This window comes from Trichomonas vaginalis, chromosome V (assembly GCF_026262505.1).
Source record: "Trichomonas vaginalis G3 chromosome V, whole genome shotgun sequence".
Taxonomy (NCBI): domain Eukaryota; phylum Parabasalia; order Trichomonadida; family Trichomonadidae; genus Trichomonas; species Trichomonas vaginalis.
Window position 1 is genome coordinate 5,229,373 of NC_067207.1, and position 12,075 is coordinate 5,241,447.

Consider the following 12,075-nt stretch of genomic DNA (forward strand, 5'->3'; position numbering starts at 1 on the left):
TTACTCTATGTGATAGAAATTTGAGCTTTATATTCTTTGTTTTCATCATCTTTCATTGTCCTCTCGATCTTAGCTGTTGAAGGAATGTTTGATTCAACGACTTTTCTGAATTCTTCTGGAATTGTTCCGAAGATATCTTCGATGTTCTTTGCCTGTGATGATGATTTCGAAAATTTCTTTGCTGCATTGTTCATCTGTAAAATTTCAAATGTCTTTGTTGTTAAAATAACTGGATCACATGTGTTCTCTTTAAGACAGTCAATGTAGTGGCTTGGAATACTTTCACTCTGCTTATCTGAGTTGAAATCGCCAGCAACAATATCTAATAGTTTTTCATTTGTCTGAATGAACTTTTGATCCAACATTGAAAGAGACATAATTGTGAATCTAAATGTTCTCAAGATTGTTGACTGATAGTAAATGAAGATTCCAATAAAAATAGCCAATACAATGAAACCGACAACAGGAGTGACAATAGCCATAACTTCTTGGTTGTAAATAACATCATTCATATCTGAGAATGTGTAATTCAAGATCTTATCTAAAACACCAGTTGACAAGTGAATATCGTTGTAATGTAACATGTTGTTCAGTCTCATATTATTTCTGTTGAAGACACTGTTATCTGATGTATATGGATTGAAATATTTAATTTCAGAAGAATCAACTTCGATAGAGAAAACATATCCGAATTTGATCATGAAATCATGGAGTGAAGTTCCTGTAACATTCTCACCTTGGAAGAATAAATCTCTGGAATTGGATTTAGTCAAAAGATATCCATAAGAGATGTTTGTTTCTTCTGAAACACCAAAGAACATTTGATCAATAGCGGTTTCAATAGATGCTTGTGTTTGTGGCCAGATTCCTGTTGCCATATATGAGTTATCAGCATTGAATGGGATTTCTTGATTTACTGCAAAGATTCTCTTCATTGTGGCCATTTCATCATAAATGTGATTGGCTAAGAGAGCACCATTCATCATTTGGAATGGCAATACACGGAATGATTCGGCTGAATTTGTCAAAATATAATAGTTTGCAATGCATAAAACAATGAAAATTATGATGCAAAAAGCAGATAAAACAGAAACCAAAACTGTTGGAATTCCATGTGAATTCTGAATCTGTAGAGCAATTTCTGCTCTATTGTTTTTATCTTCAAGACTGTTATTTGTTAATTCAGAGATATGTTGAATAATAACAAGAGATGGAATCTTGTGCATTGAATCAATTACATAAATGTATTTCTTTTCTTGTATCTTCAACATAATCAAAGTTATTGGGAAAACTAGCACTGATATACAAGCAAAAACAATGCACATGATCAGAGCGAATTTGTTATTGTTTTCAGCAAAGTCCAGCATATCATTAGCAACATATTCAGCCAAAATATCTAAGGCATCATTAACTCTGTAGTTGTTTTCTAACATGAACATGAACCATTTAGTTTGTCTGAATTCTGAAGCGTTTTCTTGGAATTCAGATGAGTAACTAGAAATATAAGATGTCTGGACATTCATGGCTGCATTTAATTGGAAGTAAAATTTGTTGTTGTTGATAATACCTGATTTGTTCTTATACAATAAGTTCTGTTTGATTTGAATATTTGTTAATAAGAGTGTTACATTACCGATGTAATCTTTTGCAACTGTTTTGAGAGACAAGAACGAATCAATATTTGTATTTAATTCTTTGATATCAGATGAAATGATTTCTGATGCAGATAATATTGTACTTGCTTCATTTTCTGCACCAAGTAATGTTAAAACTTCTGATGTATTGTAGCTCAATCCAAGTGAATCTGCAACTAATGATGCCATCTTGTATACTGTTCTTGAGGAATAGAAAAGAATTGATGTGAATGTTGACAAGAACTGCAATAATGTCTTGAAGATTTGATACTTGTGAAGAATAACTGCATTTGTTAAAACTACACCAAAGCAAAACAGTAAAATGAACGAAATAACGACAAAAAATGTTGTGCAATAGTTGATTGGAACTGAAGCTCTTTTACCCATCTCATACAATGTATTCTGTTGTGCAAGTTCTGCATCTCATTCTTCGTTTTCTTCCAAGCTATTCGAAGATGAACCTGAAACAGATGCTGATAAAACAGAAGCGCCATCATTCTTGTTCTGAGCTTCTTCTTTCATTATATTTTCTGGATCTTGAAGAACCAAAGGTAACAATGGGAACAATCTCTTTGCACAAATTTCAATCAAATCGATCTTTCTTGTAACATTGCCAAGTGCTGCATATTGTTCGCCTTTCATTCGATTGTTGCAGATGTGATTAAGGAATCGTGAATATGATTTGTAGATCAATGATGCATTTGGCCATTTTGTTAATGCTGAATCATACATCTTTTCTATCTGGTCCATTTGTCTCTGTGCTGAAGCACCATATGCATAAGCTCCTCCTGGAGAATCTCCTTCAATTGCTTCCCAATATTTAACAATTGTTCCTTTGAGCATACGAGATTGCGCTTGAATGTTCTTCAGGATTGTTTTACATTGCTTTGTTACTTTTGGAGATCTGTATTCAATAATGTGTTCCATGCCTCGTTCGAACAAAAATGATTCCATACCTGGGAATGAAAGTCTCTTGAATTCTGAGCAAGCGTTCATTAGATCATATATACGACTGTTGTATATGGAAAGGACACGAAGATAAAACATCCAAACTTTTGAATTTGTATTTTCATTATGAGCACCCTCAACAAGTGGTTTGAATGTTAGAAGATATGGATGTGCTAGCTTAAATGCATCATAACAGTATCTTAAGTACTTTCCGTTTATTTTTGGAAATACATCTTCAAATGAGATTTCATCGTTTTCCAAAGCAGTGAATGTCTCATATATCTTCTTCTGTTGTGCTTTTAGTATTTCATTTATAGTGAATGTTCCAATTAATATGATACCGAAGAAGATAAGTAATCTAATAATCCAATCGAGGTTAATGAAGATTCCAATTATATCAAGAACAAATCCTGCGCAGAATACAGCAGAGATGAAGGCAGAATATGTCCTAGAGTGGTAGATATTGTAAAATACAATTGTAAATACACCAATTGCTAACAAGATAGCAATTAGGACACGGCAAACCTTTGCAACTACTGTACCAATGGTTGCATTCGCAGATCTTGCCAAAATTCTGATGACAATTATGATATCTAACTCGAAACTCTGAAATACTGGAGTTAATGCCGACGAACGACCAGAAATAAATGGAATGTAGGATGAATGGAAGTAATAGTCGAAAACGAAGGTGATAACTACCCATAATATTGAAATAATTGTATAGATCCAAATTTTTGTGTTTGTGATGGAATCGTATAAAAGACCTACATTATTTCCGATTTGGCTTCCTGTCGTCAATAATCTGAATGGCATAAGAAGCTCAATGCAAATAACATTAAAAACTGTGGACCATCTGGGCATACGATTCTTGGTGGAATAGATAATGGAACAAATAATAATACTAGAGTATATAATAACAAATAAAATCATATTAATAATAAAATTAATTGTAGCCCATGTTTCATCTAATGCTGTTGCGTATAGATTTAAGAAAACTTCGAGTGGTTTAACACCTGTTCCTGCTTGATGAAAGTTTGTGAATAGTAAGCATGTAGCAAAAGTTACATAAACTTTCGTAAAAGGATAAAGCCAAGTGGGGAGAATAAAGTTATCAAGAATATACGTTGTATAATCATATAATGTCTCACTTGCAATCTGTTTAACAGTTCGTGGGAGTATATTTCCTCCCCATTTCATAAATTTAGGTTTGCTATTAAAATTTTGAATGAGATTTTAATTGACGCATCAATTGAATATATAAAAAACGAATAAACCTTATTTAAACTCTTATTAATATTATAATGATGCATTAAAAGATGTCAGTTGTAATAGCAATATTTGCCTGAAATTTTGAAAAGTTATCAAAATTTAGGTATAATTTTTATAATTATATTGTTGATTCATTTTCAAAAATTAGGTACTTCTATATCAGCGATTAATACGTTTGAAATAATCGATCAACATTTGAAAAAATCAGTCGAATTTTATACTTATCAAAAGGATGCAGATCTTGTTAAAATAAATTATGCTTATTTTTAGATTTATTTACAGTGGTGTAAAATTGTGAGATCATTCAAAAATTCAAAGAGTAAATGGTTCTATGCAAAATTTTGCAAGATTGCTAATTTTTATAAAACCTAGCATGTTATAACTCTTACATGATTGATTCGTGGTTAAAAAAGCCAGATTTTTATTTACCAACCTTTTGTAATTTCTAAACCTTTTTATCCTTCTCAGTTAAAATACTAGATGTCTGCCCAATATTTTATGTGTAGGATTGAAAATGACCGCAAAAATAATAAAATATTAGCGATTAACATTTTTGAATTTTGAATTTCATAATTAAACCTTGACTTGTAAGTGAAAATGTGCTGTTATGGTAGAGAATTAGTATGTTTATGAATTTTTGAAGAACTCAGAACAAAAAAATTTATTCTAAATGCAAGATGATTTAATAAAGAAACAGAAGGTATTTTGCAGGAGTTATATCATGTGATGAGAATTGACTGATATATGCTGAAAAAAAAATATATTTAAATTATGCAAATGTAATATCTAAAAAATAAATTAATTAGAGAGAAGTGTTAAGATATGTATTAAGTAGATTTATGTGTGTTAATATATTTTCAAAATCTGAAACATCAATTTATCACTTATTAAATGATATACAAAAGAATATACTCATAATATGTTAATGATGGACTACTAGTAATGAGAAATAATTTTTTTGCTTAAATTTTGTAGAAAAAAAAACATTAGTTTAATTCAAAATTAAATCATATTTAGATTACTGAGACTGAGAGTTTGGACCGGCCTTGCGCTTAGCATCAGGATTTACAGCGAGGAAGCGCTGGTTGTAGATTTTGCGAAGGCGAGCACGGCCACGAACTTCCTTAGGCTTGTCCATCTTTGGGACCTTTGGAGTGTTGGAGCGAACCTTTCCGGCTTGTGCAAGAGAACCATGAACTTTACCCATTTTAGAGAAATGACAAATTTCTTGTTCTCAAAATTTTGCCCTCAATTTAAAAATTTTTAATAGAATTTTTTATAAAAAAATGTTGATGGAAGTCGTTTTATAGTATGGAGATATGAATAACTAAATGCATATAGAAAGCTCAAAGAAAGCTTTTTACCAAAAATAAGTAAGCACCAAAGTTCTTTTAGGTCAAAAAAATGCCTATCTCCTGTGTTAGAAAGGTGAGATATACAAAAAATTATGATATATATTTTAAATATTATAACATTATATAATAGTCTTTATACATAAGTATACAATTTTATCCTCGGATTAGCTTGATTGATAAAATTTCGAATATTCAAAGGGAAATATTGTAAAATCAAGCAGTATCTGTTGGCTCAGTAATACAGATCATCATTATTCATGATTTTATTAATACATCAATTATACGAAGATCTCCTTTATCACTTAATGAATAAACTTTTGCTAACTCTAAATAAACGCAAGTAACTATTTTCTTTCTTTCAAATTGAAAAATAAGTTCAAAATATGAATGATTTAACTACCTCAGTATATTTCTTTTAAATACGAACGTTCTGAATCAAAGAATTTAGATAAAACATGTTTCTATCTTCGATAAAGTCGTAAAATGATATTTATGCCGACTATTAAATTAACTCCATCAACATTTTTTTATAAAAAATTCTATTAAAAATTTTTAAATTGAGGGCAAAATTTTGAGAACAAGAAATTTGTCATTTCTCTAAAATGGGTAAAGTTCATGGTTCTCTTGCACAAGCCGGAAAGGTTCGCTCCAACACTCCAAAGGTCCCAAAGATGGACAAGCCTAAGGAAGTTCGTGGCCGTGCTCGCCTTCGCAAAATCTACAACCAGCGCTTCCTCGCTGTAAATCCTGATGCTAAGCGCAAGGCCGGTCCAAACTCTCAGTCTCAGTAATCTAAATATGATTTAATTTTGAATTAAACTAATGTTTTTTTTTTCTACAAAATTTAAGCAAAAAAATTATTTCTCATTACTAGTAGTCCATCATTAACATATTATGAGTATATTCTTTTGTATATCATTTAATAAGTGATAAATTGATGTTTCAGATTTTGAAAATATATTAACACACATAAATCTACTTAATACATATCTTAACACTTCTCTCTAATTAATTTATTTTTTAGATATTACATTTGCATAATTTAAATATATTTTTTTTCAGCATATATTAGTCAATTCTCGTCACAGAAGAGAAAGCTTATGTTAGTTTTATAGCTCATTAAATGTGAATGCTTGTTTTCACTCGACGATCATATTATCGAGACTGAATACGAAATGAAATACAGTAAAATTTATAACATAAAGACAAAGAAAATCTTTCGAGATATAAATAAGAATGTCTGTGGTTCAATTATCACTTTCTGAGAGTCTCTCAATGTTTTTATATCAATAGAAAAAATTGTGAGAGTTAAAAATAATTGTTACAAAAAAAATTGAGGCATGTGAATTCACACTATGCTCGGAAATTAAAACTTGTTTAATTGTGTATTTATAATAGCCAGTGACGTCTAATAACATTTATTAAATCGATACAGTTTTTGGTTTTTCTTCCTTTGAAAAAAAATCATTTTTTTTAGATGTCGAACGAAAGACCGTACGTCTTCATCCATGTTATTCCATCCATTGATGGAAAGATAACTGGAAATGTATTCAAAACAGAAAGTATGGAGAAATTAGGTTCAGAATACTGGAAAACTAAATTCAATCATGAACATGATGCCTGGCTTTGCGGAAGAGCAACATTTGATTCAATATGCACACATAATGAAACAATCGACTTGAAAGGCATGAAAGAAACATGTGAGGAAGGCGATTTTGTTGCTAAAAGAAACCTTAAAATGGTTGCAATTGCAGTTGATCCAAAAGGAAAGCTTGGATGGAAAGAAAATGTCGCTCATTACTGGGGCCAAGACTCAGATATAATTGAAGTTTTGACAAATCAATCCACGGCACAGTACAGAAACTACTTGCGCAGCAAAGGTATTTCTTATATTATCTGTGGCGATCATGATGTTGATTGGAAATTGATGCTAACAAAGTTGAAAAATATATTCCACATCAAAGCAATTTGTGTTCAAGGTGGCGGAATGATCAATTGGTCACTATTAAGAGCAGGATTAGTTGATGAACTTTCATATGTTATGGCTCCAACAACAGATGGAAGAAGCACCGATGTTTCATTCATCAGAAGAAACCCAGAAGACACAGATTCTCCACCTCTTGAATTTGATCTAATTGATGTTCAGAGAATTGGAGAAAATGGAGTTTGGTTAAGATATGCTCCAAAGAAAAAGTAAAATTTTTCTCTTTTTAACTCTAATATTTTTACTGCATATTATAGAGGAGTTCTTTTGTAATTGTTTTTAGTACTGAAATATGAAATTTGAGAAAATATAAAAAGAATGAATGAAAATATATCATGGATAGTTTAGAAAATGTTCTTTTGAAAGTAAAAAAAATATAATAAATTAAGCAAAATCTTTGATGAGAAGTAATGAACAATCATCACCTTTCCTGACTTTCTCACGAAGATTGTGTGGGATATCACGATCGAGTCCGAAGCAGTGCAATTCGTCTTCATTCGATAAATCTAATGAGTGCATCATAGTTTGTAATTCTGGGAAGAAAATGTTGAAACTTGCTTTGTTGACTGATGGAATACCAATCAAGCATTGTTTGGAGTATGTAACTGATGCTGACAATGTGATTCCATTCTGTTGACATTCTTTGTATGCTTGCTTAACAACTTCGATAGCTTGTTCTAATGGTTGTGTCATTGAGCGCTTCTGTGATTTGAAATTGAAGATAACAAATGTTGTCATGTTGTGTTTCTTAGCAATTGCACAGTCATCACTGATTTTAGATGCTTGGATAATTGAGTTGTTGTATATATCCATCTTGTTAAGTGTTGCTTGAAGTTTTTCGTCATCGTCGTCTTCACCAAATGTGATGTTCATTGCTTTGATGCCTAATACTAACAAATTCTCAAATTGAACTGTTCTGAACAAGTTGTCGCCGAAGATCTCTCTGAAGTCATGTGGAACCATGCGATATAAAATGTTCTTTAACTTATTCTCTGTGTTCTCTTTCTCCTCTTTCAGTTTCTCACCAATGACATCACGATGCATGATGATGAAAATGTCTCCTAAGTTACTCTGTGTGATAGAGATTTGAGCTTTATATTCTTTGTTTTCATCATCTTTCATTGTCCTCTCGATCTTAGCTGTTGAAGGAATGTTTGATTCAACGACTTTTCTGAATTCTTCTGGAATTGTTCTGAAGATATCTTCGATGTTCTTTGCCTGTGATGATGATTTCGAAAATTTCTTTGCTGCATTGTTCATCTGTAAAATTTCAAATGTCTTTGTTGTTAAAATAACTGGATCACATGTGTTCTCTTTAAGACAGTCAATGTAGTGGCTTGGAATACTTTCACTCTGCTTATCTGAGTTGAAATCGCCAGCAACAATATCTAATAGTTTTTCATTTGTCTGAATGAACTTTTGATCCAACATTGAAAGAGACATAATTGTGAATCTAAATGTTCTCAAGATTGTTGACTGATAATAGATAAAGATAGTTATAAAAATAATTAATACTATTAATCCAACAACAGGAGTTAAAATGGCCATAACTTCTTGGTTGTAAATAACATCATTCATATCTGAAAATGTGTAATTCAAGATTTTATCTAAGATACCTGTTGACAAGTGAATATCGTTGTAATGTAACATGTTGTTCAGTCTAATATTATCTCTGTTGAAGATAGTTTTATCTGATGCATGTGGAACGAAATATTTAATCTCACTAGCATCAACTTCGATAGAGAAAACATATCCGAACTTGATCATGAAATCATGGAGTGATGTTCCTGTAACATTCTCACCTTGGAAAAATAAATCTCTGGAATTGGATTTAGTCAAAAGATATCCATAAGAGATGTTAGTTTCTTCTGAAACACCAAAGAACATTTGATCAATGGTAGTTTCGATTAATTTTTGCGTTTGTGGCCAGATTCCTGTTGCCATATATGAGTTATCAGCATTGAATGGGATTTCTTGATTTACTGCAAAGATTCTCTTCATTGTGGCCATTTCATCATAAATGTGATTGGCTAAGAGAGCACCATTCATCATTTGGAATGGCAATACACGGAATGATTCGGCTGAATTTGTCAAAATATAATAGTTTGCAATGCATAAAACAATGAAAATTATGATGCAAAAAGCAGATAAAACAGAAACCAAAACTGTTGGAATTCCATGTGAATTCTGAATCTGTAGAGCAATTTCTGCTCTATTGTTTTTATTTTCAAGACTGTTATTTGTTAATTCAGAAATGTGATGAATGATGACTAAAGATGGAATTCTGTACATTGAATCAATTACATAGATGTATTTCTTTTCTTGTATCTTCAACATAATCAAGGTAATTGGAAATACTAAACAAGAAATACAAGCAAAAATAACGCACATAATTAAGGCGAATTCATTGTTATTTTCAGCAAAATCTAACATATCTTTGGCAATATATTTTGCTAATGCATCTAAGGCATCATTAACTCTGTAGTTGTTTTCTAACATGAACATGAACCATTTTGTTTGTCTGAACTCTGAAGCTTTCTCCTGGAATTCAGATGAGAAACTTGAAATGTAAGATGTCTGAACATTTATTGCTGCACTCAATGGGAAGTAATTCTTGTTATTGTTGATAATGTCTGATTTGTTCTTATACAATAAGTTTTGTTTGATTTGAATATTTGTTAATAAGAGTGTTACATTTCCAATGTAATCTTTTGCTATTGTCTTTAGAGATATAAATGAATCAATATTTGTATTTAATTCTTTGATATCAAATGAAATGATTTCTGATGCAGATAATATTGTACTTGCTTCATTTTCTGCACCAAGTAATGTTAAAACTTCTGATGTATTGTAGCTCAATCCAAGTGAATCTGCAACTAATGATGCCATCTTGTATACTGTTCTTGAGGAATAGAAAAGAATTGATGTGAATGTTGACAAGAACTGCAATAATGTCTTGAAGATTTGATACTTGTGAAGAATAACTGCATTTGTTAAAACTACACCAAAGCAAAACAGTAAAATGAACGAAATAACAACGAAAAATGTTGTGCAATAGTTAATAGGAACAGATACTCGTTTGCCCATCTCATACAATGTGTTTTGTTGTGCAAGTTCTACATATCTTTCATCATCTTCATCAATACTATTTGATGATGATCCTGCAATTGAAGCAGATAAAACAGATGCGCCATCATTTTTGTTCTGTGCTTCTTGGTTTATTATGGTTTCAGGATCTTGAAGTTCCGCAGGTAGCAATGGGAATAATATCTTTGCACGAATTTCAATCAAGTCAATCTTTCTTGTAACATTGCCAAGTGCTGCATATTGTTCGCCTTTCATTCGATTGTTGCAGATGTGATTAAGGAATCGTGAATATGATTTGTAGATCAATGATGCATTTGGCCATTTTGTTAATGCTGAATCATAACTTTTTTCTATTTGATCCATCTGTCTCTGTGCAGAAGCACCATATGCATAAGCTCCTCCTGGAGAATCTCCTTCAATTGCTTCCCAATATTTCACAATAGTTCCTTTGAGAACTCTCGTTTTTTCTTGGATATTCTTCAGAATAGTTTTGCATTGTTTTGTTACTTTTGGAGATCTGTACTCAATGATGTGTTCCATGCCTCTTTGGAACAAAAATGATTCCATATCTGGGAATGAAAGTCTCCTGAATTCTGAACAAGCGTTCATTAGATCATATATACGACTGTTGTATATGGAAAGGACACGAAGATAAAACATCCAAACTTTTGAATTTGTGTTTTCATTATGAGAGCCTTCAACAAGTGGTCTAAAAGTAAGAAGGTAAGGATGTGCCTGCTTGAAAGCTTCATAACAGTACCTTAAATATTTTCCATTTATCTTTGGAAATACATCATCAGATGAAATTTCATCGTTTTCTATTGCCGTAAACACTTCATAAATCTTCTTCTGCTGTGCTTTTAGAATTTGATTTATAGTGAATGTTCCTATTAAAAGAATACCGAAGAAAATTATCAATCTATACCCAGTCAAGTTTAACAAATTCTTCTAATATATTAAGAACAAATCCAGCACAGAAGGAAGCAGAAATAAATGCAGTATATTTCCTTGATAAGTAAATGTTATAAAAAGCAATCGTTACTGCACCAACTGCCAATAAAACAGCAATCAATGCACGGCAGACCTTAGCGGCAACTGTTCCATCAGTTGAATTGGCCAATCTGGACAAGATTCTGATAATAATGACGAGATCTATATCAAAACTTTGAAATGCTGGCGTCAAAGCAGAAGTACGACCAGGAATGAATGGAATATAGGATGCATGGAATAGATATTCGAAAATAAACGTGAAAACAACCCAAAATAATGAAATAATTGTATAAATCCATATTTTTGAATTCCCAACAGAATTATATAATAATCCAATATTAGCACCAATCTGGCTTCCTGTTGTCAGTAAAATAAATGGCATAAGAAGCTCAATACAAATAACATTAAAAATTGTGGACCATTTTGGCATATGATTCTTGCTGGAATAGATAATGGAGCAAAGAATAATACTAGAATATATGATGACAAATAATATCATATTAATGATAAAATTTATCGTTGCCCAAGATTCTTCTAGTGATGTTCCGTATAAGTTTAAGAAGACTTCGAGTGGTTTTAAGCCTGTTTCTGATTGATGAAAGTTCATGAAAAGTAAGCATGTTGAAAATGTAACATAAAATTTTGTAAAAGGATAAAGCCAAGTGGGGAGAATATAATTATCATATATAAATGTGGTGTAATCGTATATTGTCTCACAAATGATCTGCTTAACAGTTCTTGGGAGTATATTCCCTCCCCTTTTCATGAAATTTGTTTTCAATGCAAAATTTGAATGAAATCGTAAAAG

At 31.5% G+C, this 12,075-nt stretch overlaps 7 protein-coding genes across 7 annotated transcripts; 2 read left to right on the forward strand and 5 right to left on the reverse strand.

The window, feature by feature from the left end:
* Positions 1 to 5: 5 nt before the first annotated feature.
* TVAGG3_0281860 (uncharacterized protein) lies at positions 6 to 2,021 on the reverse strand (the record flags this gene model as incomplete). Its single annotated transcript, XM_001326791.1, has 1 exon — positions 6 to 2,021. The coding sequence occupies one exon, from the start codon at positions 2,019 to 2,021 to the stop codon at positions 6 to 8; it is 2,016 nt and encodes a 671-aa protein (XP_001326826.1).
* Positions 2,022 to 2,057: 36 nt separating this feature from the next.
* On the reverse strand, positions 2,058 to 3,779 carry TVAGG3_0281870 (uncharacterized protein; the record flags this gene model as incomplete). Its single annotated transcript, XM_001326792.1, has 1 exon — positions 2,058 to 3,779. The coding sequence occupies one exon, from the start codon at positions 3,777 to 3,779 to the stop codon at positions 2,058 to 2,060; it is 1,722 nt and encodes a 573-aa protein (XP_001326827.1).
* Positions 3,780 to 4,554: 775 nt separating this feature from the next.
* On the reverse strand, positions 4,555 to 5,081 carry TVAGG3_0281880 (structural constituent of ribosome; the record flags this gene model as incomplete). The annotated part of the gene is made up of 1 exon (XM_001326793.2): positions 4,870 to 5,058. The coding sequence occupies one exon, from the start codon at positions 5,056 to 5,058 to the stop codon at positions 4,870 to 4,872; it is 189 nt and encodes a 62-aa protein (XP_001326828.1).
* A 704-nt stretch (positions 5,082 to 5,785) lies between these two features.
* On the forward strand, positions 5,786 to 6,202 carry TVAGG3_0281890 (structural constituent of ribosome; the record flags this gene model as incomplete). Its single annotated transcript, XM_001326794.2, has 1 exon — positions 5,809 to 5,997. One exon carries the CDS (start codon positions 5,809 to 5,811, stop codon positions 5,995 to 5,997), a length of 189 nt encoding a protein of 62 aa, XP_001326829.1.
* Positions 6,203 to 6,683: 481 nt separating this feature from the next.
* TVAGG3_0281900 (cupin domain-containing protein family) lies at positions 6,684 to 7,403 on the forward strand (the record flags this gene model as incomplete). The annotated part of the gene is made up of 1 exon (XM_001326795.1): positions 6,684 to 7,403. One exon carries the CDS (start codon positions 6,684 to 6,686, stop codon positions 7,401 to 7,403), a length of 720 nt encoding a protein of 239 aa, XP_001326830.1.
* A 143-nt stretch (positions 7,404 to 7,546) lies between these two features.
* Positions 7,547 to 10,937, reverse strand: TVAGG3_0281910 (uncharacterized protein; the record flags this gene model as incomplete). The annotated part of the gene is made up of 1 exon (XM_001326796.1): positions 7,575 to 10,937. One exon carries the CDS (start codon positions 10,935 to 10,937, stop codon positions 7,575 to 7,577), a length of 3,363 nt encoding a protein of 1,120 aa, XP_001326831.1.
* A 259-nt stretch (positions 10,938 to 11,196) lies between these two features.
* TVAGG3_0281920 (uncharacterized protein) lies at positions 11,197 to 11,649 on the reverse strand (the record flags this gene model as incomplete). Its single annotated transcript, XM_001326797.1, has 1 exon — positions 11,197 to 11,649. One exon carries the CDS (start codon positions 11,647 to 11,649, stop codon positions 11,197 to 11,199), a length of 453 nt encoding a protein of 150 aa, XP_001326832.1.
* Positions 11,650 to 12,075: the final 426 nt, after the last annotated feature.